At 41.0% G+C, this 25,044-nt stretch overlaps 2 protein-coding genes across 6 annotated transcripts in view; one reads left to right on the top strand and one right to left on the bottom strand.

The window, feature by feature from the left end:
* LOC146203413 (inositol polyphosphate multikinase-like) overlaps window positions 1-3,370 on the bottom strand; it is a 44,083-nt gene extending 40,713 nt beyond the window's left edge. For 2 of the 5 annotated variants that reach the window (XR_014703865.1, XM_084588742.1), the window contains exons 1-2: window positions 1,396-1,536; window positions 1,043-1,194 (exon numbers count right to left, since the gene is read on the bottom strand). Coding sequence is in view for 4 of the 5 variants with exons in the window: in XM_084588742.1 (XP_084444868.1) it covers window positions 1,043-1,194; window positions 1,396-1,526 (283 nt within the window). In the remaining variant the exon portion in view is untranslated. Of the gene's footprint in view, window positions 1-1,042; window positions 1,195-1,395; window positions 1,538-3,348 lie in introns of those variants that run through there. The other 3 variants (XM_084588745.1, XM_084588744.1, XM_084588743.1) reach the window with 3 other exon arrangements.
* LOC146203412 (uncharacterized) lies at window positions 1,714-25,002 on the top strand. The gene is made up of 6 exons (XM_084588741.1): window positions 1,714-2,075; window positions 4,023-4,484; window positions 6,368-6,598; window positions 15,118-15,198; window positions 18,369-18,661; window positions 19,193-25,002. The coding sequence occupies exons 1-6, from the start codon at window positions 2,012-2,014 to the stop codon at window positions 19,310-19,312; spliced, it is 1,251 nt and encodes a 416-aa protein (XP_084444867.1). The 5' UTR covers window positions 1,714-2,011; the 3' UTR covers window positions 19,313-25,002.
* Window positions 25,003-25,044: the final 42 nt, after the last annotated feature.

The raw sequence follows: 25,044 nt of genomic DNA, 5'->3' as shown, positions 1-25,044 counted from the left end.
TGTTATGTAGGAAACATGGCAACAACACGACAATGAAAGCTGCCTGCAATCTGTTATTAAAACAAACCCAGAACAGCATAACTATTATGCAGCATGAGTGCAGGTGGAAAAATAGCTGCAGCATGTTAACTAGCCAAATTATCAGTCTTTCCAGAAAAACACTTGCGTTCGCATGTGATGCTCAGAAAAAGTCAAACAGCCTCGTTTTCGAGAAATGCTGAAGTATGTATGCATGGCAGCATAGACAAAATGTTCCTGCTCTGCAAGAAAGTTTTGTCTGGTTGAGAGAATAAGCATGCATAAAGACGTCAATGACCTTTGCCTCTACAGATTAACCAAATCTTTGCATAACAAGGGTTTTCTGAGGCTTGATACTCTATAAACATCTACAACTCATGGCACACATAGCCTTAGGTTAAATGTCTTTTGATGAAAATGTCAATCGAAACATGCTTAATGAAAAGGCATTCAGTGACTGTATGGAACCGATTGTAGCAGCGTTGATCTCAAGGTACCAATGCACCTGTACATTTTTTTGCAATCTGAAGGTCACCAAAGAATATATAGATGAATCTAAGTATAATACAGTTTCAGCAAGCACAGAAGGAAAGCAGCAGCGCCATTCGAGAACAGGCGCGCGGCAAATTCACTAGGGATGGAAATATCACAAAACAAAGGCGCAGGTAGAGCGCACTACATGAGTGAATTTTAATTTGTTAAGGCAATAGCGTATATAGATATGTGCATGTTTGACCACGTTTAAGCAAACTTGAATAAATTACGGGGTGACAACTTGTAGGCAATACGTCAGTAGTGCTAATTCCAACAAAAGTCTAGTCTCATGTTTTTCTCATGTCTAGTCTCAGAAACTGCAACAGTGGAAATAATATTAGGGCGTAAAAGCAGCAGCGCACCAGACACATCTTTCAGGACAGAGCAGCACGCGGTGGATAACATATTACGGCAAAATAAAGATAGAAAACAACAATATAGAGCTGGATGTAAATAATTAGCGCACATCTTGCGAGATGATCTGGATTACCTAACTTGGTTTTTTTGCTCCCGTGGACGTGTCCGGCGATCTGATAGTCGAACAACAACGTCCCTTCGGGTAATGAAGTTCCTTTCTTCATGAGTAGCTTTGAGAAACCCGTCAAGATGCTGGACCGTACCACCCGGCACACGCCTGCAAGCCTGCCAGTGCGGCGATGAGATTTGCAAATTATGAACCGAACTCGAAACTCCCGAAGTCGAACGCTGAAGTCAGTCACATAACACCTTTACACCGCATTAGGTCCATCTTGAACACACACAACACACACAATCAGCTTGTCAAAAAGCACTCAGTACTCGTTCAAACAGCCACTTCAACTTTAACCTGCAAGTGGGATCTACCTTGGAGAGTACCTGTGATTCGTGTTCTGTTGTGGCAGGCGCTGGCTGAAATTAACCTCTATGCTGAAATTAGCCTCTGCTACAGCTGCCGCCGGCTCCGCCGCTCTCCGCCTAACTATGGTGGCTACCATAACTTCCGATAGTTTTATCTTATCAGCTCGTTTGCATTATTTCGTTTTCTAACAATAGCAAGCAACTTTATCATAATTTTTTAATATACTTTGTTCATCAAGACTTTCATAAACATGATTTTAAAGCAATGTTGAATGTCGTTCATCTACGTATTAATTTTGCGTATTTTCGCAACTGTGGCGCAACCTCAACGCTAAACCAAAACGGCGCTGTTCGGTGGTTCGGTTCAGTTGCAACTTGTTAGCGCATAGTCGCGTAGTGCATAACCGTAACCATCGTATTACCAAACCTTGGTGCAGAGTGAAAAGGGGTGGAACTGTTTCAGTGTCTTAAGTGGCGTAGGCTTGTTTACTAGTGGTTGTAACCCGATAACTACGGAGAGGCTGCAGACAACTGCAGTCCTGCAGCCACTTTGCTCCGTGTAACGTTATCAACTTTAGTTTTGAAAGGAGTGTTCGTCAAAATCTTCACTGCCGTGGGAATCATGAAGTTCTCAAGTAGAAATGCTTGCTTTTTACTTTGGCTCTTCATTGTTCATAGTATACAAGGTAAACCTCAATAACTTGTGTAATCTTTGTAATGGCACGAAACGCAGCGGCATTGTTATCAAGCGTTTTATTGAGGTTTCACACTCATTTTTTTTTTTCACTTCTGTATACGTTTTTGTGCACAAATTGTATTGTTTCTGTGGGGTCAATAATTTTGAGAGCCAGGTGTGTACCGCACTATGTGTTCCGTGTATACGTGCGTCTGCATGAATACTGCACGTTAGTACCCGCGCGTGTCCGGGCATTGCAGATGGCTATGTAACCCGACATCAATATCTCCAAAGACGTCTTAAAGTTACTGATGTTGGAGATGTAGTATATGATAACAAATAATACGGATGAGAGTAAATAAAGGTATTTCGATTGTATGCAGTGATACATTATTCAGGGCATGTCGAAGGTAGTTAAAAGTTGTTCACTAGTATTAACAGCAGTTTTTGCGTGTGCAAAGCATCGAAGTGAAACTTAATTTCAGTAGAGGTTATTCTGAAGCATAGTAATACTTTCCGCAAAAAGTCTCATTTCGCCTGTGCTTATGAAGCAGTCTATGATAATATGTCAGTGCTGTCGAGAATGTTATTGTGGCTGCCGGTTTCATTGAACACCGTTTAAGAGCATGAAGGCTCATAGCAACTCCACTCAAGTCCATTCCAGTGAATGGGTAGAATTAAGTGCATTACTACTTTTGCAGTGACATGTCGTTCCATCGATTCTGCAAAATCAAGCTTGCTTGTTGATTGGATATATCGTGTAATATGAGGAAATAAGTGGCTGTACCTGACATAGGAAAGTACATAAGCCACGAAGGAGCACGTAGAATGAGGCAGTTAGGCTTTGATGCACCACAGTGATTAAAATTTAAAAAAAAAACTGCTTTTTTTAATTAACTTTGTGCATATTTGTACATAAAAGAGATATACAAAATGGGCCACTCAGGGAATTTCTCAGTGTGAACAAGGCCCTCTTGCAAGACACTGAAGCATCAGTATTTATCCCTTTTTGGCTTAGGTGCTTGCCTTTTTTTTTTTTTTTTTTTCACTGTGCCTTTGTTCGTCATATTTGTGGAGTATGGCAAGAATATCAACTATAATCATATTTGCCAAAAAACATATCATTAGTTAAAGGCTTTTTATGGGCTAGAAAATGGATGTGCTTGACCAAACTGCTGAATACAGTGGTCAGAAGGAAGGCAAATGTCATGAAAGCATTACATCTCAGTTTCTTGTTTTCAGTAGTGCATCAGGCTCCCCTTAAAAACATTAACAATATTTACCATAAGATCAGAAAGCAGAATGACGTTGCTCCTGTGTTTTGGATTCCACTACAGCATCTGAAACCAAAATAGAAGGCCAGTCACAGCAAGAGCTATATCACTGTGTTAACACTGCTACTGTGTGCCTCTTTTTTTCTTTTTTATTCCTGGAAACTGGGTACAACAAATCATGTTTTTACTTGGAAAATTAGCTGATTAATATGTTTAAGAGGCCAGCTTGGAAATTTTCCTATTTTCAATCATATATCTTTCTTAGCAGTTACAATAGTATGAAAGTTGAGAGTTGCATCAATGATCTAACACTAGCTTGCAGGGATCCACAGACTTAGAAATTTCATAAGTTGCTGTACTTGTGAGAATAATTTGGGGGCATGCTAGTGCTCTTTGCCTGCCATGTTACTTTGACGCAGCAACAAGCATTCAGTTTCACTTATGTTTAAAATGCTTTATGCAGTGCACTGGGAACATTTTGTGAATATGTTGAGTTACCTTGTCACAAATGGTGTGCACAGGTTTTCTAGATGTGCCAAATCAATTACAGTTGTAGTAGCTACAACATTTCTATTTTTGGGGCTAGCATGGGTGTGTTTTTGGGAGACAGACATCGTTTACTCTATTTTCTATTCATGTGTATGCATATATATATATATATATATATATATTTCTTTTTGCAGTATGTGTTCTTGCAGGCCCTGCTGCAACTTCAAATAAAGAAAGAAGTGAACAAGCAGAAGGAAAAGGAGCTGCAACAAGTGATAGCCCTGAGCAGAACATCAATGCTGTTGGTGCACAAGATGCTACTAATGTAGCATTATCCAATGTAGCACAGGCTTCAAAGAGCAAGGAGCATGTTGAGAGTGGCAAGAATGCTGAAACAAGCTCCGCAACAGGAATTAGTACTAAAGGGTCTATCAAGGCTACTGAGAGTACAGTTAGCAGTCAGGCTCATGACACATTAGACCATGATCACCAAGACCGAGTGCAAAGTAGTGGAAACAAAAGAGTTGGGGATAATATAGGCCAAAATGCTCAGAAACCAGATACAAAGCAGCTGGTTGCCACTGTTGTTGAGGGACAGAAAAGTGCAGCTGAACATCCAGCTTCATCAGGTAGTGACAAGTCAACTGACAATGCAGGTAAATTATAAGTTGTTCTCTTCACTGGCAGAATGAAAGCAAGAATTGTTTTTTTGTTGTTGTTGTTGTTTTGTTTGTTTTTTTTGCATTTGCTTTCTTACGAGTGGTGTGTATTTCTGTGGAATGTTGTACGAGTGTGATACCGGTCACATGGACTTTTATTTTTAGTTTGTGAAGCTTGAAGTTGAGTAATTGTGGTAGTTCTAACTCAATACAGTCTTCCCTCACTAATATCTGCAGCCTGTTCTCAAACCCTATTGCTTTTGAATATGTATCTGGCTATGACTATGGGTATGAAAGCCTATATGATTGTCAAATTTTTCCAGCCATATATATGAGTTTGGGCAAACTGCAAAAAAAATGCTGTGTAACAAACAGCACCTCTTCGTTACTGTGAATGCACTTGCAGTAGAAGTTTATTTGTTGCGAGAATCTTGAGCAATCAATGAATGTGTAATTTCTTCTAATATTAAAAATCGCTTATACTTGAGGGTCCTAAGAATTCTTAAAATATGGTATTTGAGATGCTCAGGCTCTCAATCTAGTATCTATACATTAATTGATAAGAGTGTGACATAAATGCTCCGATTGCACCATTAAAGTATTCCATACCAATTCAAATCTTGTATTAACCATTGAGGTACGGTCCATATCTGCTTTCAAAACAAGAAGCAGCAGCAATGCTCACAGGTGCACTCATTCAGGTCGGTTGTACTTGCTTGTGGCATAAAACCAAAAAGGAGCTTGCTGAGATGTCAACTGGCCTGCCCGTAGGGTTGCAGATGTAAACAATGACTGCCTTATTGCCTGTATGCATTAAGCTTGGAGGCTTGTATGAGTTCGATTATTAATTTCATGGGGGATGAAGAAATGCGACCCTGGGTGGAACTGAAAATGGAACTCCAAGCCAGCTGCTGTTTGGTCGAAGTAATACCAAAGTCAAAATCATCTGAACTAATCTGTCGGTTTAAAAGAGAGTTCATGCACATTGCTGGGGAAGTAAGGCACCTTTAGTTAAAGAGAAAGATTTAATCAGTTTGTAATAATCTGGCCAGTATAATCTATTTTCCTTAGTATGGTTTGTAAAATCTAACTTGAAGAATTTTCTTTTGCAGCAATAAATAGAATGAATATCTTCTTTCATCTGCGGCTTCCAAATATTTTTCAATTTTGTATTACAAATTTTGCATTTTCTGTTATTTGGTTTGACTAATGCACCATGATGTTTTTTCTCCTCCTGTACTCACATGTATGTGCCTTTTTAATAATTGTTGTGATCTGTTCAGTGTGCAGTATTTTATTGTACACTATAAAACATTATAACAAAGGGTTGTTTTGCTCAGATCATTTGTTTGTGTTTTTTGACCTGATTATTTATTATTTCATTTTCATTTAATGATCTTGTGTAATGTGTCTATATCAATATAACCACTATTTTTACTACATAAGTACTTTTCTGCTATGTTGCTGCTTGTTTGTTAGCTTAGTATTAACCAGCCATGGGTCCCTTTACAGTCGTTTACTTCGGGACCCTCACCTGTGTACCGATTTTTGTGCACCTTTAGCATGTTCTCAATAAATTCTTACCTCGCAATAAGTTGGAAAGGTTGCCACCCCACTTTCCGCACCATTAGCACTGGTACACTGGTGGGCCTTAAAATGTACAGGGTGGCACATTGTTTGCTTAGAATGATGGTATAGTTAACTGATCTAAAACAACAATTTAGATATAGGGAAAAAAAACGAGCATGTTAGCAAATGCTACCACCCCGTTTCAAAGGGGATGCTCCTATATTCCATCCATCCATCCATCCATCCATCCATCCATCCATCCATCCATCCATCCATCCAGCTTGCTGTTCATATGGGCACTTCTGTTTTAGGTACAGCTGTGGATGCGAAGAAGCAAGACCCTGGAGAGAATAATGCGAGGAAGCATTCTGGGCCTGAGAAGTCTTCAGTCAAGAGTACAGTAGCTGCAGTTGTTACAACTTCAGAGGTGACTACATTGACTCAGGAAAAGACATTGACAGCAACTACATCGAAGCCAGCTGAACCTGCACATACTGTCACGTCTGAGCATCCAGAGATTTTGCCGAGTACACAGTTTCAAGGTGAGTACTTCTAAGAAAGCATGGGTTGTGCACAGGTTGGTAAAGTTATACACATCAACTATCATTACACATTGTTCTGTTTATGTGTACTTGTCAGTGCGATTCATACTGTGAAATTTGGTATCAATGGTTAGCTTTTGCTGCTGTGAAAGCAGGAGTAAATATGACATGTTTTAGCCATATTTATTCCTCCTCACAGCACAATTAAGCATGGTGTCAATGGCTTCACATGGCATGATGGCTCACAAATGTGAAAGGAACGAAACATTATTAACAGCATTTAAAAGATTTAAAACAGCAGAAGTGACACGGTAATATTGTTCATAAAATTATAAACAAGCCATAGTAAACTCGTTAATTCAGCCTTCAAGGAACCAAACAAAAATGCTGGTGAAAATCATATGCATTGCCATAATTTTATCTGATGAATCAATGCCTGCATGACAGTTGTTTGTGTCTCAGATGGAACCCAAGTGAGAATGATGGTTTTTCCCGGTTTCTTCAAGTGCTTTGCTTTGCGCACACTGTCAGAAACAAAGAATTGCCTCAAAACCGTAAAGGCCTCCACTACCCTTTTCGCAGTGTGACGCAGTGGCACAAAATGGCCCCGTTGCATTTTCAGGATGTCTCACCACACAGACCACGTGGTGAAGTGTGCAGTGCGGTGAAACTGTGCATGATCAGTGTGCAGCTTAAGCATGCTAGGGGCAGCATGTGGATGTACACAAAGGATTACTATATACATTGGCATAGAACAGCATGAGTTCATACTAAAATGAATAGAAATACAGTAGCATGCTAAGCAGCTTTCGAAACGGGGCAATTGGCAAATGCATGCCCCAATCGCAGCCACGGGACAGGGTGAAGGAAAACAAAAACAAACTATGTGACAGCACTTTATTACGAAAAGTGGAAACTTCTGATAGTTGCCATGCCTTCCACTACACACACAGTGTGCGTGCATTGCTTCCTTAGGATTCAGGCTCAGGGAGGTTTTCTATCCGCAATCTTCTATCCGAATTAACTGGAGTGAGCCCATTCTTATTCAAATTAACAAGCATTCGTCGCCAAAATTACACGGGCGTTGGCCGTGACCACGCACCTAGTTCAAACTGTTTGAATTTTCAAGTTAACAAGGATTGAATTAACGAGATTTTAGTGTATTAGGCTGCAAAATTGTGTTTAATAAAGGAGTAATTACTTATTGACATCCACTCAAGCGCAGCCATATGGTACAAAGGAAAGCTATACAGCTTTCTCGGAAACTTCATAGCTAAAAAAAAGCAAAACATTTGTCCTGATCCGGGGATCGAACCTGAGGCTACTGCCTTTGCCGAGCACCCACCCTACTGAGTTAACCAGGACAGTCAGGAGATAAGGTGGGTCAGATATTTGACCAAAATTGTGTTTACTATTACTTGTACTGCACATAAATCCCCTTCCCCCTCTTTTATTTAATGCCTCATAATGCATAATAAAGGATCCTTAAAAAATGACTTCAGATGCATCCAGTATGTAAGGGAAATGCCAGTAAGAGTTCATGATTCAGGTAGAACGAAAGGAAGAAGATAGTTTGCACGGTATGAAAAAGAACTGAACAAGGATAAATGGGGTACGCCTCAGTTCGCAGATGAGCCAACGTTTCGACAAGTGGACTTGTCTTCGTCTGGGCATAGCGATCATCACTGGCAGGGGTTTAAATACGCTTTTGCTTCCGAAGAAGAAAAGCTGGGGAGGGGAAAGTGGGTGTGAAGGAGTGGGGAGCAGAGGATGGGTGAAAAGAAAGTGGGTCATGAAGTGAGAAAAAAAAGAAAAAAAAAATCTTCAGTATGTACTTATCAGCCATGGAACCAGGGATTCTGTGGCCTGCAAAAGAAGTAAAAGCGGCAGTACCAGGAAAAACTACAATGCCGGGTAGGCTATTGGTCACCACTTAAGCTGGTCTGGTGCAGATACACCTTACAAAGGGACAGGCTATGCAAAGGGCCCTGATAAGACATATATCTAGGGGGACAATTCTTAAAAGGAGGGGGTAGGGGGGGAGTACAAAGTCACAGGATAATAACCGCATAGTGAAAAATAATAATAATCTTAAGTATGTATCTCAACCTGGAACCAGAGATCCTGTGGCCTACAAAAGAAGTAAAAGCAGCAGTACCAGGAAAAAACAAAAAAAATCACAGTTCGGGGTAAATGATTAGTCACCACTTAGGCGGGTTTGGTGCAGATACACCTTGCAAAGGGAGGTTTTGGGAAGGGCCCTGATAAGGCATATATCTAAGGGGGACAACTCTTAAAACTTTCTGCAAAGGGGGGGGAGGAATACAAAGTCAGGATATAACCGTACAGGGAACCGCAACTAACATGAAAAAAAAAAAAGAAAAAAAAAAAGAAAAAAAATAACAATAAAAAAATATTTGAGGACAAATTCAGGCAATAAGTGATAAGGAGGAAATGTGTTTAGAGGAACGTGTAGGGTTATGCTATTGCGGAAGGGAATAGGGTGTACATGCGTTGTGAATAAACTGTACAATTAACGCTATGTGAGATTGTTTTCCCGAATAGTTATGGATGGAGAGGGAATATACCTAAGGGATTCTAATATTCCCTTAGATATATTTATTCCTGCTGGTTCCAATGTTCTAAATTTATGAATTAGATACGCCTCTTTATATTTTCTGTCCCTTGCAGATTTAAAGCCTGACTGGAGAATATATCATTTAATTTCTTCGAACTTATGGTCTTTCTGATTGAAATGCTGGGAAACTGCTTTCGGGAGGTTTTTGCCTACGTCTGCCCGATGTCCATTAAGCCGTACGTTCATTGGTTGTCCTGTCTCTCCGATGTACTGTTTATGACAGAAGGAGCATTCTAGAGGGTAGAGAACGTTTGAAATGTGCAGTTAAAGCCTGATTTTATGTGAAAAGTGAAATGGCTTGCATTGCTTTTAACCGTGGTGTCTTTTTGTATATGACTGCACGTCTTACATCTAGGTCGAGAGCAAGGGTGTGGTTGTGTTGGATGCTTGTTGTCGAGTTGAGAATGTACTAGAATATCTCTGAGGTTTGCGTTACATTTGTATGTTACCCTTGGTGCCTCCGGAAATATTTTCTTAAGGCGTTCATTACACGTTAGCATGGAATGGTATTTCCGCAGAATATTGTTTATGTTTGGAAGGGCATTGGGGTATTTAGTTACAAAAGAAGGCTGGCGTTCAGTGTTGGCCTTTGGTCGTTTCATGAGCACATCGTTGCGGTTTAAAGTGCTTGCTTTTTCGGGGGCCGTATTAAGGGAGTTACCGGGATAGTTTCTCTGGATTAGTGTTGCTTTCAATGAGTGTCGTTCGTTTAGGTAGTCACTGTTATCGCTACATATTCTTCTAAGCCATGTCGCCTGTCCTACAAATATTTCTTGCTTACAATGTCTCGGATGATGACTCGTAAAATCTAGGTAAAGTTGCTTATCCGATGGCTTTCTGTACAAAGAAGTTTTAAGTTTTCCATTTTCCACTGACACCGTGGTGTCGAGAAAGTCGACTTTTAATTGCGACGACTGACAAGTGAATTTAATGCTAGTGTGATAATTATTAAGATGTGAGACGAACGACTGAAGTGATTCTGATCCATGCTGCCATATCATGAAAATATCGTCAATATAGCGAAGGTATATAAGTGGCTTTTCCGGGAATGAATTTAGTATATTGGATTCTAGAACTCCCATCAATATATTCGCGTAATTCGGTGCGAATGGAGTACCCATGCTGGTTCCAAATAACTGCAAATAATAGGATGAATCGAACTCGAAATAATTTAAAGTTAGGACTAGCTTAAGGAGCGAGAGGTAAACTTCAGAGGCATGAGGATGGTGGTTGTTGATTAATACTTACTGTTTTTTTTTTCTTTTTTTTTTTCATGTTGTGGTTCCCTGTGCGGTTATTATCCTGTGACTTTGTACTCCCCCCCTACCCCCTCCTTTTAAGAATTGTCCCCCTAGATATATGCCTTATCAGGGCCCTTTGCATAGCCTATCCCTTTGTAAGGTGTATCTGCACCAAACCGGCTTAAGTGGTGACTAACAACCTACCCGGCATTGTAGTTTTTCCTGGTACTGCCGCTTTTACTTCTTTTGCAGGCCACAGAATCCCTGGTTCCATGGCTGATAAGTACATACTGAAATTTTTTTTTTTTTTCTCCATGACTGACCCACTTTCTTCTCACCCATCCTCTCCTCCCCACTCCTTCACACCTACTTTCCCCTCCCCAGCTTTTCTTCTTCGGAAGCAAAAGCGTATTTAAACCCTTGCCAGTGATGATCGCTATGCCCAGACGAAGATAAGTCCACTTGTCGAAACGTTGGCTCATCTGCGAACTGAGGCATACCCCATTTGCCCTTGTTCAGTTCTTTTTCATACAATAAGAGTTCATGCCTCATACAAGTGCTCAAAAGTGGTCTGATAATTTACATGGCATTTTTAAAAACTGCCACTTTTACGCCTTGTGGCGGCCTGTGGTGCTGGGCTTTCACCCGAATCTGCACATGGTATCATCTAGCATATGGGACATCAGCAGTTGAGAGCTATAATTGGTTCGCCACCACTGCAGCACAGAATGCAGGGTGCTCGCCTGGTCTGGCAGGAGGCTGCAGCTGGTAGTCTTTTTCACACCTCTGTAGTTTTCCATGGTGGCGGAGCAAGCGGCAAAAAAAAAAACTTGGGTTGACTTGGCTGCGTATTCGTGGCCAAAGCGCTGAAATGGTTTGCGATCTTTGTTTTTCTCACTTGGCCCAGCGTATAAATTAAGAGTAAAAATGTAGAAACTGCTTTTAATCAGCTCTATCTTTGGTGCCACATAGGCTAGGTTGAAAAGTATAAGTAAAAGTATATTGGAGGATAAGTGATTCAGTATCTATTGGTCTCATCGCCTTCATTACTTTCAGTGCAGCCCCCTTTTTATGTCCCTTTTGGAGGTCTCTAAGTGGTCTAAATTAGTCCGGAGACCTCTGCTATGGCACTCTTCATAAGCCCATGTGCCACATTGTTATGTTAAATCCTACACTTTACAACTTTACAATTTGCTTGACAGTGTCGGGGATTCTTTGAAATTAGATGCCCTACTTAATTACCCGGTATGTGATTGTCTTGGTCCAAATGTAGCATTAATGATTTTTAAATAGTGTGGTGGTAGCATGCATTGATGACAAAATCAGCAGGGAGTCATTCTAATTTTCATATTTGGTGATATCTTTGCTGCTTAAACTTAATACAAGAAGTTATGTTATAGCTTGTTTTGCATCATCCCTGTGAACTGCCAACATTGTGTCCCATGCAGAAACCATAGATGTGGCCAAGTAGTAGAGGCCCAATAAGTGGGAGGTGCTAAGCTGAAATTGTGGTCACCGTTTTCCTTTTGAAAATTGCAAGCATCCTCAGCATGGTACTTTTCTTTCCTCGGAATGAGAAAGAGGAAGGCATTAGAAAAGAATTCATCTGGTTTCATGGTTGTATTCTTTCAATTTTTTCTTTTGTTACATTTTTGCATTTTGTTGCATACATTATTTTTCAGAAACAGTGCTCACAATTTTTTTCTAAAGTGTTATTATGGTATGTCAGGCGGCTCGCAATCCGATTTCTTTTTGTAACAGAGGTGCTCTCAATCTTTTTTGCTTAGGCAACCTTATTGGCTTTCAAAATGTGCTTGTTGAGGATGTGCACATGTCTTGGCTTCTGTGTCTTCCTGCCTGACGCGCAACCAAAAAAGTGCTTGCAGATGTACATACCCTTGAGAAATTCCTGAACAATTTATGTAGTAATTAGTAGGTCAATTATGAAACAGTATGCTGAATGCAGTTACTGTGTATTCAATCGAAAAATGAACTTGGTAAAGGGAAGTTGAGGTTTGAGGCATGTGTGGATTTTTCCAGATTCATATATCCCCTTTGGGAGAGTTCTGCTGTTCTTTGATCTCGTCGCCAGTCTGGATACCACTGCAGTGATGTCTGGCAAAATAGCACCTCCGCCGCGTCATCGCCATTTTGTGCCGAGAATCCGCTATGGTGGCTAGCTCCTTGCTGTGCTGTGCGTGTAAAGTTGCAGTCGGCAGTTGGGCTCTTCTTGTGGCCGACCTTTTGCAGCTTTGCTGCTATTCGTGCATGTTGGATAATATCCAATGTACATTGTTATCCAGTGTTAAACCTAAGTTGAATGATATTGTTAAGGATTTTTTTGCAAGCGCAGAGAAAAGTTTGATAGGTACAAATGACAACCAACACTGCTAACTGAATGCAGTATTTCCTGCAGTGTGCATATTAAAGGGGACAGACATATGAACATTTCAATTATTGTGCACACTTTTTAACTCTAAATTGTGTGTGCCATTTTGTTACTTCATTTCTTTTTTTTGAGGCAGCCATTAGACAGCCCCTTTTTTATATCTTGCAATTAGTCCACTGCATTCGGACGTCTGTTGAAAGTCCCTTTAGGTTTACTATGTAAATGAATAAGCAAATAAACATGTCAATCTCGTTTATGCTTAATCCATGAATGCGACAAAAATAGCCAGATGATAGACTGCAAAATGTAGCACAATGCCTGTTACAAACTGCTAATTATATTTTTTACTTAGCCCATAGATGATTGAATCAAGCTGCTCTCGGTAAGACAAGCCACAATTATCATTCTTTACCAGCACTGAAATTATAGATAAGACAGTTTACTTATTTGCATTTTTTTGTTCATGCTATGCTTTGTACATTTTTTTTCACAATGACCCAATTTTCTAGGGCCCTTACTGAGCCTGTGGCAAGTTCACAAAATCCATTCAAATGCATACTCACCAGGTTTGTTTGCGAAGGAAAATCGAGTGATGTTATATCACTGCACAACCGTAAAAACTCATGTGCTGGCGTGCACTGGAATACAACTCGTTATATCTTGGTCAGTTCGCAAAGCTACTTCACTTTCTCACTGGCCAGCAGTGAAAGTGTTAAAAAGATCTAAAAATATTCGATGTCGTACTTGGTGGCATTGTCAAATGGGACACGCAAAAAATGAGAAGACATGCACTTAAGTAAGTGAATAAAAAGTTTCGTCAAAACCTTTAATGCCAAAAGCTATATAAATGTCCAACATAACAAATGCCGAAGGCACGTATCTCAGTGCCTGAAAGGAGATTTTATTTGATTTATGCAGCTGATATAAACTGGCAGTGCGCAAATATGGTACACAGTGAGGTGTAGCGCACTGCAGCAGTTCTGTTGCGAACCGCACACACAGTGCATTTCCACTCGCAAATCCAGGCCTACCTCTGACGCATGTAAGATTCTATTTCTCTAAACTTGCCCTTCTATGGACACGTTCAAATATGCATATTATTTGCGGTTATTTTCTTCGATAAAAGCTAGCCAAAGGCCCAGCGCTAGCTCGGTCACCAAGACGAGCTTCGGATGCCTCAGCACAAAATGGTAGACAGCGCCGCCGCTAAATTTGGGTAATTGTTGGCTCTGCTCCTCCGCCAAACTCTCCTGAAGAGGATATACGGCTCTGGATTTATCGATAGGTACTTGGGGAACAAAAAATCAAAAAAAGAAACTTCAAAGAACCCATGGTTCCTGAGAACCTAGTTTGAGAGAAGCAGTTCTAATGTATTTTTAAAGAGTAGAGTGCTTCCTACTCATTGCTATTTCTTTTGTCATTTAGTGGCTCTTAATGATAAATGTATTGGCCGCAATGCAGTGGCTCAGTGGTTAGGACACCTAATTGGCTGTGTCCAAAGATATGGGGTCATTCCGAGCTGCAGTGGCCACATTTCGATGGAGTGTCTGCAAAATGCATAGTGCTCATTTACTGTATGATGTCAGTGCACAGGTGGTCGAAATTGATCTGGAGCCCTCCACTACGGCGTTCCTCGCAGCCCATGTCATATTGGGACATTAAACCACATATTCTATGCCGCATTCCGTACCATACCATACCACACTGTAATGCGTCAAGTGCTGTGTTATCACTGTGAAGGTAGTTGTGGAGCCTGGAGGAATGGGGTCTACGTTGAGCAACACAAGAATAGGTGATGCAGCTGAGTACTACAAGTGCACATAGTGGGAAGTCCAAGAAGTGTTTTATTCCTTTATTTTTCTTGCACATCTTTTAAATTTAAATACATGGCAGACCTGGACACTCAAGCTACTTCTTGTGAAATATTGAAGTCTCTGATAAAACTTAAACATATGCTTGTAGTCAAGCTAAAAGAAAGTTGGATGCTTCACTGAAAAGCAGTAGCTGCAAAGACCATCAAAACTTCTTTAATAATCAAGATAAAACCGCAAACACTTGTTCAGGCAACACATCTCTAAGCCAAAAGTGTCAAAATAATTTACGCTACTGAAATTTTATGTGTGTGTGTGTGTTTGCATTCATTGCACACACCAAGCACTCTTTTTGTGCATGCTTGAATCTTTCCATGGTAGCACCCAGTTGTTGCATCTCTCTGGTACTGCAATATTATCGTTTATTTCATCTCTCACAGGGCCAGTGGTGGAGAAAAAGTATACAGGTGCATTGCCAGACGTGCCCAAAGACTTGGGTGGAATGCCTTCAGCTACTTCAGGTGAGTGGTTACACTGAGCACAGTTTTGGTTTGTTACTGACTACTGGCACAAGTTGTAATCCTTTGCTTCCCAGCACCCACAAATTTAGCCAGCAATTATGGGCAGATTACTGATCAGAAGCAAAACATGAAGCTTAAATGGCATCAAATATCACTGTTGCATCACTACAGGTTGGGAATCAACGTGTTAATTTCACTTCTTCAGTACTTTCGTATAACCACCAACCTGGCCATATCTGATGGCAACGTGTGTGGATACTAGGATGCAGAGGTTTAATTAGTGCTGTGCAGTCGACAGTAGTCATTGTTCTAGAACCCTTTGCACAATGCTCTTCCAAAACATGAGCTGGTGCACAGCCGCTATTGTGGTTTTCTACACACCAGACATAAGTCCTTTTTTGCTCTCAGAGAAGGCCGCAAATTGAACCATCTGATGTCTTGCTTTTAGAAGGCACAGTGGCTGCTTACTCTGTGATGTGCGTGGCTGCTGTGGTAGTGTTTTCTGTCTTAAACTTGCATTCCAGCTTGCAGGCATGTCTGCCAGAGAAATCAAAGTTAATTCCGAAAGATCCTCTGGCAAGCCCCAATCTGTTACTTGTAACGCCTTGAATCCAGTCTGGCTCCATCTGAAATTGGAGTACCACAGCATGCTCCATTGTAAAGCTAGCTTGCTTTATCTTGTGAGCCTTGACTTTCTTTGGCAAGGTAACTTTCATCCAAGCATTGTCTTCATAGGTGTTGCTCATGTGCAATTGAGAGTCACTGTGTGCTACTAAGATAGGAACCAAGACATGCTGTGCCAGTTTCATTTTGTTGAAGTACTCTCCTGAGTGCTGCGACATTTCAATCAACCTATCCGTTTATTGTCAGACATGTGATAGAGCTCAGTAATTAAGTAGTTAATTAAATAAGACTAATTGCATTTAAGCCTCTATGTAACGAACCTCCATGTAGTGGATTCCTCGACATACGAAATTTTTCAGTTCCCCAGCGCTTCCCCCATTGAAGTGCGTGCATATGAAAACTCCATATAGCGAACATGTCGCAAGGTTGCCTAGATATAACGAATTTGTGGCACCAACTGTCTTGTCATCATCATCATCATCATCAGCCTGATTATACCCACTGCAGGGCGAAGGCCTCTCCCATATTTCTCCACTTATCCTGGTTCTGTGCTAGCTGCATCCACTTGACCCCTGCGAACTTCTTAATCTCATCCGCCTGCCTAACTTTCTGCCGCCCCCTGCTACGCTTTCCTTCCCTTGGAATCCAGTTTGTTACCCTCAGCGACCATCGGTTATCCTCTCTTCGCACTACATGTCCTGCCCATGTCCATTTCTTCTTCTTAATTTCCACTAGAATGTCGGTAACTTGAGTTATTTCTCTGACCCACTCTGCACGCTTTCTGTCTTGTACAACTGTCTTGTAGCTAGTGCTGAATATCTGAACATTTGGCAGAACCCCGCAAGTTTCATGACTGTAAAACATGAACTGACATGAGAAGGCCTTTGATAGTAACAAGCGATCACAGTTGATACAAGGTGCTGTGTTTCAGTGTTGACGGCGCTTCTACAGTGAAAGCTCGTTAATTTGAACCTCGATAATTCGAACTACACTTTTTGGTCCGGCCAAGCGCCATAGAGATCTGTGTATAAAAAAAAAAACCTCATTAATTCGAACGCGAGTCGGTTCCGCTACGGATAATTCGAACTAATTGCCGCCATTGGCACACATCACGCGGCAAAAAAAACAAAAAGTAAAGAAACACCTCCGCGATCGGAAGCCATAATTAGAGGCTGCGCATGTTCAAAGAAGATGGAACCAGGTAAAACCATGAAAGAGTGGGTAAAACTTAAATGGCGCCATGATTGGCGCGACGGCTGGCAGTGTTGGAGGAAGGGGACAGCGGCCGCGGCAAGGTCACTGCATGGCCATGGCAGCAGCTGCCTGCTCTCTCTTCTGCGCAACCTCCGTGGCTCGCAACTAAATACTCGTTGATTCCAGCCCTGTTAGTTTGGAAATAGGGATAAGTACTGTCGGCGCGGTCCCAGCCAACGCCTATGAAAGGCTATGATCTCGGACGGGCACTATGGGTCTTTTTTTTTTTTCTTTTTTTTTTTTCTTTTTTTTTCTTTTTTTTTTTTTCGATAGCCATTCATCCTTCCGCCCATCAGTTGTCAACGGAAGCACGCAAGTCAGCCACAATCATGACGCCGGCTTTTAGCACCGTTCCGTTCCCTTGTTCCATTCAAAAGCCGCTTGCTGCTATCGCGCGGCGTTTCGATGATTGGAGTGGTAGTAGATGGCGCCCGCCCCAGTCGCTCATAGCATGATAAAGCGAACATACTGAAAAGGAGGCTTGCACAACTGGACAAGCGCTGGCACTTTGCCAAGTCTCCGGTCTTCCTCCGCACTCAAAGGAGATGCCAGCACGGCACGGGCACTGCAAGTTTAGCATGCTCTAATTCTCTTTTTGGAATAACAGCGCGAAGGACGAGGACGAAGATAGAAGGACACAAACACAGCGCTGACTGACAACTGATTTAATTCCAGAAGTTGGCAAGCATATATACATGGCTGTCAGTACAATACATAGTCAGCGCTGTGTTTGTGTCCTTCTATCTTCGTCCTCGTCCTTCGCGCTGTTATTCCAAAATGTATTACCAACTAGCCGGCACCTCAACGCTTGTTAAAATCTAATTCTCTTTCCGCCTCAAGGCAGACATTTCATTTGTGTGTGTGTGTGTGTGTGTGTGTGTGTGTGTGTGTGTGTGTGCGCGTGCGTGCGTGCGTGCGTGTGCACATGTGTGTTCTACAAAAAATTGGTCTCAAAACAGGCCATATTCTGCAACAGTTCTTTAGTAAGACTTAATGTTGTTAATTTGCCTCCTAGTGCAGTGCTTCCCTGCAAAAATGAGTGTTCACTGACATCACTGTTTTTCTGTTGCCACAGTTCGAGTCACATGCCTATCATACTTCATCTATGTTACTATATTATGAATTGAGTTTAAGAGTGGCAGTGAAAGCTATAATATGGATATAAAGTTAAAATAGAATGATTTTAATGGCAGTCTGCTTTAAAAATAAAGGCAAAAGAAGGCTTGGTCAAAAGTTTATTCTGTGCTTTAAGAACCTGAAGTTTGAGAGCTTATGGGTCTTTTTATCTCTAGGCAACATTGAGTATGGCCATGTGAAGGAGCCCGACTCAGAAGAGGACCTTGACTCACCCATACCAACACAGAAGAATCCCACTTTTGTGGATGGCGCCTCAGCTCAGCTGGGTGCCCAGCCCGTTGTGGGGTCTGTGGGTGGCAGCCGCCCAGAGAAACCCCTTGATGCCTCAGCAGCTGCAGGCAGCATGCCCCTTCTGCCAGCCCAGGATGACAGCCACTTCTTTGCCTACTTCTTGACTGCCGTTGTGCTTTGCGTGGTTGCGTACCTGGCCTTTCACAACAAGCGCAAGGTTTGTGCTGACTGGCACTTTCTAAAACAGTTCTGCCTGTTTCCTTATGCTTTAAACTTAGATTTATGGGGACACTGAGGACAAATTAAAGTTGGCCCGTACTGATAGGGTATTACATTCTGGTTGCCAAATCACAACTGCCGCTGAAAATGGTGCTTTCCTTTGCTAGAAGAGACCAAAAAGGGAATTACAGTAAAACTTCGTTATGGCAAACGAGTAAAAAATCTAGAAATAAACTGCTATAGCCAAAATTGATCTTGCATAATTTTGTCAGAAATTCACACAATATTAGGGCAGTTAAGTCAGTGAAAGGGCCCATGTGCAGTTATTACATTAAAATGGTTGGCTCATTAACTGCGAAGACTAAATCGTGTTCCAACATAAGATGGCAGTTGTGTAAAAATGTTTTCACTGATGTTTAATATCGTGACTGGTGAAAAAATGCCACAGGATTGTTTGGGCAAGTGTTGCTATATTTTTCGTTTATAATCAAGTTGCGCATTGTTTCTTTGATCTTCGTGAAAACTGCAGATCCTGGCTCTGATCCTGGAAGGTAGACATGAACGTCAGAGGAGGCACAATGGGCATTACCGGAGGCTGGACAATGTTGATGACGTGTCAGCAGTCCGCAAGGGCCGTGGCAGCTTTTAGGCATGAAGACATTTGTCAGATCACATCGCTACGATTCCCCTCAAGCATTAGCAGCAGGGCTGCTAATGCTGACTCTTGTACAACGTTTCATGGCCATCTCAACTCTCTGGGGTTGATTTTCAGTAATTGCTGTGCATTAAGCGAAGATATTTATGTACCTCATATACTGGTATTTATGAAAAGATGTTCTGTGACGTGACAGCTTTCTATTGCCACGACCATGAACTGGTTATGAACTAATGAATAATTTGGCTTAGAAATATTCCTATTTGCTCCTGGGCCTCAATACCTGATACTATGCTTGACGAGGGCTTGTGACTGTCTGTACAGTGTTAGTATCACATTCATTCTGCCCTTGTGTCAAAAGGCAGTGCAGTACAGTGTACAGGTCTAGTCACAAACTCTAGTCAAACATAGCATTACAAGTTTAACAGTGAAAGTTCAGCTGTCTGTCATCAAAGACCTTGTTGAAATGTGCTTTGTTGTATTGGGTGGAAATGGCTGATCTGTCTTACTACATGTATACGTCCTTGGCACTTTCAATGCCAGTGACTTCATGTGCTACGCGATGCGACACGTCCTGACCCCCCTCCCCACCTTTATTTACCACGCTGATGTGCTGCTGCTCAAAAGGAGTGGTGTCGGATCATACAGAACAGATGCTGATGGAGTGGCTCTGAAATGCTTCTATATGTAGAGCTGCTTCACAAAAAAAAAAATCATGCAATTGGTCTTTTCTATCTCTTATGTCAGAACACTAGTTACGGTGTACTCCTTCTCTTATTGCGTATATAGAGTAGAAATGAATGCTAGCAGATGACAAGGGTCACAAAGAAATATGGGGGACAGAGAACTTTGTTTCCCTAAACTGCCTTATCTCGCTAGAGGCGGAAGGGACTGTTTGAAGGTGCTCAGAAATACCTTGCAAGGTATGGTTTGCCTGCTTGTTTTGTAATGTATTGCCACAGGTAGATTATGCTTAGGTTTTCTGTCATTTAGGAAATGTTATTAGATATTAGTATTTTGGCAGGAAGTGTTGCATTCTGCGTTTTCTCATGCCATTGGTGTGCATGGGTATACTGCATTGACTTGTTTGTTGCGGAGAAGCATTTCGTATATTTTTTTCCACGGGTATGTCACCAAGAAAATGATATTGGTTAGGTGACAGAAACAGAGAACAAAGAACACAATATATTTCTTTCCCCTTCTTCATTAGCAACAGGAACAAATTATAGATTCAGAAGCAGTTTGCTATTAATTGGGTATTGTTATGCTACTCTTTGTTGATGAAGTGCTCATTTCATCAAGTAAAAAAATGTACAGTGAATTGCAACCATTTTTTATGTATGAAAGTGTCTTTTCTTTATTTCAAAATAATCATCTGGAACTACTTGCATAAAGGGTGCACAGTTCATGGCAAGTTTTATGCAAATTTGCGCACAACCAGAAGTTGTTGCACTGGATGAGGCATTGTGATACTGCATAAGTAATTTACAAGTCTAAATAGTCGGGACTAGTGATTATGATGCTTGCAGCGACTTTTTTCTTGTGCATTTCTTAATATCACATGCTGACTTGTTTAAACTTTTCATACTGGTATTCTTGGGAAGCTTGCACCAATTTGTAGCATACTATCAAAGCAAACAGCAAAAATATAGCCCTGTAACTCTAGAAGAGTCCCAGTGATACAAATATGTGAATTATTAAAGTAGTTGAAATGGGTGATGTGTGCACAGTTAGAGGAGCACATTGATTTGAACTGCCTTATTTGTTTGCTGAACAAATCTGTCTTTGTTCCTTTGACAGAAGTATGTGCTTTTTATTTACTGTCTAATTTTAGTTGTTTTTATTATAGCAAAGTGGAATTGTTTGTCTTTATCATAATTGTTTATTGGTTAGTGATGTGCAGTTTCTTAGAATTTTTCACAACAGAGGTGACCTTTGTACCAGTTCCTCATGTAGTGTTATACAACATAGTGTGCATGCTTTAAGGTACTACAAAGGCAGTTAGTGGTGCATTTGCAGATGTTGATTCTGATTTCACATATATAAAAGTAATTTCTGCAAAAAGCACTTGTGATGCACAGCATGATCCCAGTTATATAACTGGCTTGTAATTTTTGCATTGTATTACACCGTAATGATGCTGCATGTGTGAATTGATGCTTAATGTGTGAATTGGAATCCTGTGTCATATAGTGTGATATGGTGCAGTAATATAGGTAGCTTGATGTGTACACACTTTATTCATCGTGGTTCACTTTGTGCTGCTAGTACACTGAGAAAGATATCATCAGATTTAAAGGCTCTGGTATAGCTAGTCAGCCAGACAGTAACTGCCTGAAATATTTGTCGATTTGGCTAGCACCTTGCAACAGTTGATTATATATGGAGTTGGAATTTGTTAAAAGACTATGGACATATAATTTTAGTTGCATGTTTTCTTCTCTGTGATGATGCATAAGACATTAGCATGTGTGTATCACGATATGGTATTTGTCTACAACTGCTGAATAATCCATAATTTAATTTGTTTTCTCATGTCATTCCAGTTTCAGTTTAAACTTGAATCAGGAACTTGGAAACTAATGGAAAAGCTCAAAATAAAACTGAGGACAGCACAGCAAGCTATTGAAGGGAAAATTATGAGGTTAGCATGAAATGACTGTAGACGCTATTTATGACTTTACCTTAGCTACATGTTTTTTTGTGTAGTCATGCATAAGACATTGGATCAGCTATGTGGTATTTGCCTATACTACTAAATTGTTTGTAAACTACTACTACTTCTGTCATGATATTTTGGTGTCATCAACTTAACAATTCTTGCAACATGTAAGGTGTGTTAGGTCATGTGTTAGTTTCATTTCGCTAAGTGCTTAAGCCAACCCACTTCAAGCTGGAATGACCTATGAATCGGTTTTTATATTGCAGTTTTTTTTTCATGCCTCACGTGACCTGAAAGGGACACTGAAGAGAAAAATGAAGTGGGGCTTGCATCGATAGAATGCCAGTTCCTGGTTACAAAAATGCCACTCTTACTGAAAACAGACCTGTTATAAGGTAGTAAAAAGTAAGAGCAGAAATACAGGTACCGCTGCCACAACTAAAACGGCCGAGACTCTCAACTACGTACAAATCACGTGACGCGCAAGGGATCCCGGACGCTGACAAATGTGAATTATGTTGCCCATTTGAATGTGGTAGTAGGTTTTGTCTCGAATAAGATAACATGCTTTTATCACACTTGGACGATGGCAAAAGGACAACATAAATTTTGCAAGGCAAATATAAAAATATACTTGGCGGCGCCATAAGCGTCCATTTCAGTTTCGGTAATGTTCCGGCTCAGGCACTTTGTGCGTGCTCAGACAGTTTTGTTTTGAACCAGCGGCGCCTGAAATACGAGCTCACAGCAGCAGATGCCCCTACCCTAAGTGCGTATCAAATGAAGATCATGACTCTGCACGCACTTACGAAGTATTCTCCGCTCCCCGCGCGCCAGCAATCATGGAGTCTCCTCTTGCGTCATAGTGTGCGTCATCCTACCCTGCTAAATAGTAAGAGAAAACAGCTCGAGTTCGACTGGCGGGAACAAAAAAAACTCAACTTCTTATCGCAATGTCTCAGCAATAATTTAATTTTTTGCTGCCAGATGTGCGGCAACAGTGTCACCAAATGCCGCTTATTAGATTTTAATAGCATGTTTGGATGTCTTCAGTGTCCCTTGAACATCTTACATGTTGCAGCCATCGTTCAGTTGTTAAAAGCAAAACTTAAAAAAAAGTTTCAAAAGGCAATTAAATACAAAGTTGTTTAATGGTCATAGACGAATATCACGAGGTGATCTGTGTATCCTAGTATGCAATGCATCACTTCAGAAAAAACAAACAAGCAAGCAAAACTTTGATGTTTATGTTAAGTATCAAAGCACTGAGTGCATAATGTGTATGTGCCCATACTATTCTGGACATCTTGCAATTTTAAATAAGCCTAGCTTTCCTTTTCAATATACGTGAGTGTAGATGTGCAGTGTTGTAAAGACTGTGCCGTTTTGGCCTTTGCTTTACATCACCGTAATTCTTTCGCATGTTTAGTAGAACAACTTAAGTGATGGTTTAACTCAGTTAATCACGGAACATCACACCGTAGCAGTACGATTTCACACGGTTATGCTTGTTGTGTCTCGGTGATTAAACATTGTTTTGCTGAGTTAATCTGGTGGGCGGCTATGCTTCTTAACTGTATGTTGCATATGTTTCACTGAGACGATTGGACAAGCGTTTCAGCCCTAAACCCAGGAAGCTCTGTTTATTGTCAGCGAGCTCTTTATATAGCCTGCCAGCCAATGACATCACTGGTCAACTCGGACACCGCTCCTATCTTGAAACTTTAATGCATCCCAGTGCGTGTTCAACGTAATGTGCTTTTTGCACTCGATGCAACGTCACACAGCCTTTTCGCTTCACTTTTGAACTGGCTTGGCACAAGTTGAGCGTTCCCCCATCACCTTTTCTTCTCTCGATTAGAGACGGCTCGAGAACCTGTACGCGTCGCAGCCTTTCCTCTCCCTCCTTCACCAAGCAGTGTTTTGGTCGCCAGACCACAAACACATGCTCAAAGGTAGGCTGGTCCTCCGTGACAGAACTGTGTGCCTCCTCTTCTCCCCTGTCCATGCTTGCCAAGATTCTTTGTGGGAATTTGGGTAGTACTGCTGTGCACTAAAACAGAATGGTCAGCAAACCTTGGTGCTGCCGGAGAGCTTTTTCCTCTAGAGGTGTTACTTGCTGAACACAGTTCCCATTCAAGCATTAATTGGTAGTCATTGGTATCATAGCCTTTGAAAGATATTATATTCAGCATGATGACATCACATCTGCTATGTGACCTTAGTACTGTACTGTTTGTTGAGACGACAGAAGGCATGTACAAGATACTGCATGAAGTTCAGATTCCTTTTTGGTTTTGGTTGTGCCTTGCATGCATTGCCGTTTATTCAGCACTTAATCTGTAAAGTGGTTGTGATGAGTGTCATGTTCTGACTGTCTATAACTGTGTTTTGCAGCAGCAATGAAATGCATATGGCGAAGTTGGATGGGATGTATGCATTGTGCAGTAGTAGCAGTATCGGTGAATGCTAACTTTACCAGTTACTTTTGGTTATTGCAACATGTAATATTCTCCTGTTTGTCATTTTTTGTTCAGATGTGTTAGTAGGAATTTTATTGAGTTGTCCAAAAAAAAGAAATTCGCTTTTATTAGACATTATATGAGATGCCTGACAAAAATTGCACATATGCTTCTACTGTGTGCAGATGGCTCATGCAATTTTTTTGTTGCTGTCCTTTCATAAATGTAATTAGCTATAAGTGCAGCTGGCCACTTCAACTTGTACAGTGAAACAAAAAAGTGCCTAAAATACCTTTCATAGCTGCATTTCAAAAACTCTCCCAGAAAAGGGGTTTAACATTCATGAGTGTGTCTAGTGTATGTCTGATGTGTCCGTTCTCTTGAGTGAAACGACTTGCCATGCAGCAATCAGTGGTTGTGTTGTTGTGCTGCTGAACACAGAGTTCACGAGCTCATTACTGGCCATATTTCAATGAATGTTGTAAAGTGAAAATGCTCGTTTGACCGACATTTCAAAGCATATTAAAAAAAATGACCCCATATGGTCAAAATAAACCAAAGCCTCCACGGAAACGTGCCTCAGAGCCAGTGTGTAGCTGTGG

This window comes from Amblyomma maculatum, chromosome 1, assembly GCF_055883805.1.
Source record: "Amblyomma maculatum isolate TAMU_Amacu chromosome 1, ASM5588380v1, whole genome shotgun sequence".
NCBI lineage: Eukaryota > Metazoa > Arthropoda > Arachnida > Ixodida > Ixodidae > Amblyomma > Amblyomma maculatum.
The sequence above is the reverse complement of the archived record's forward strand: the minus strand, read 5'-3'. Positions and strand labels throughout refer to the sequence as shown.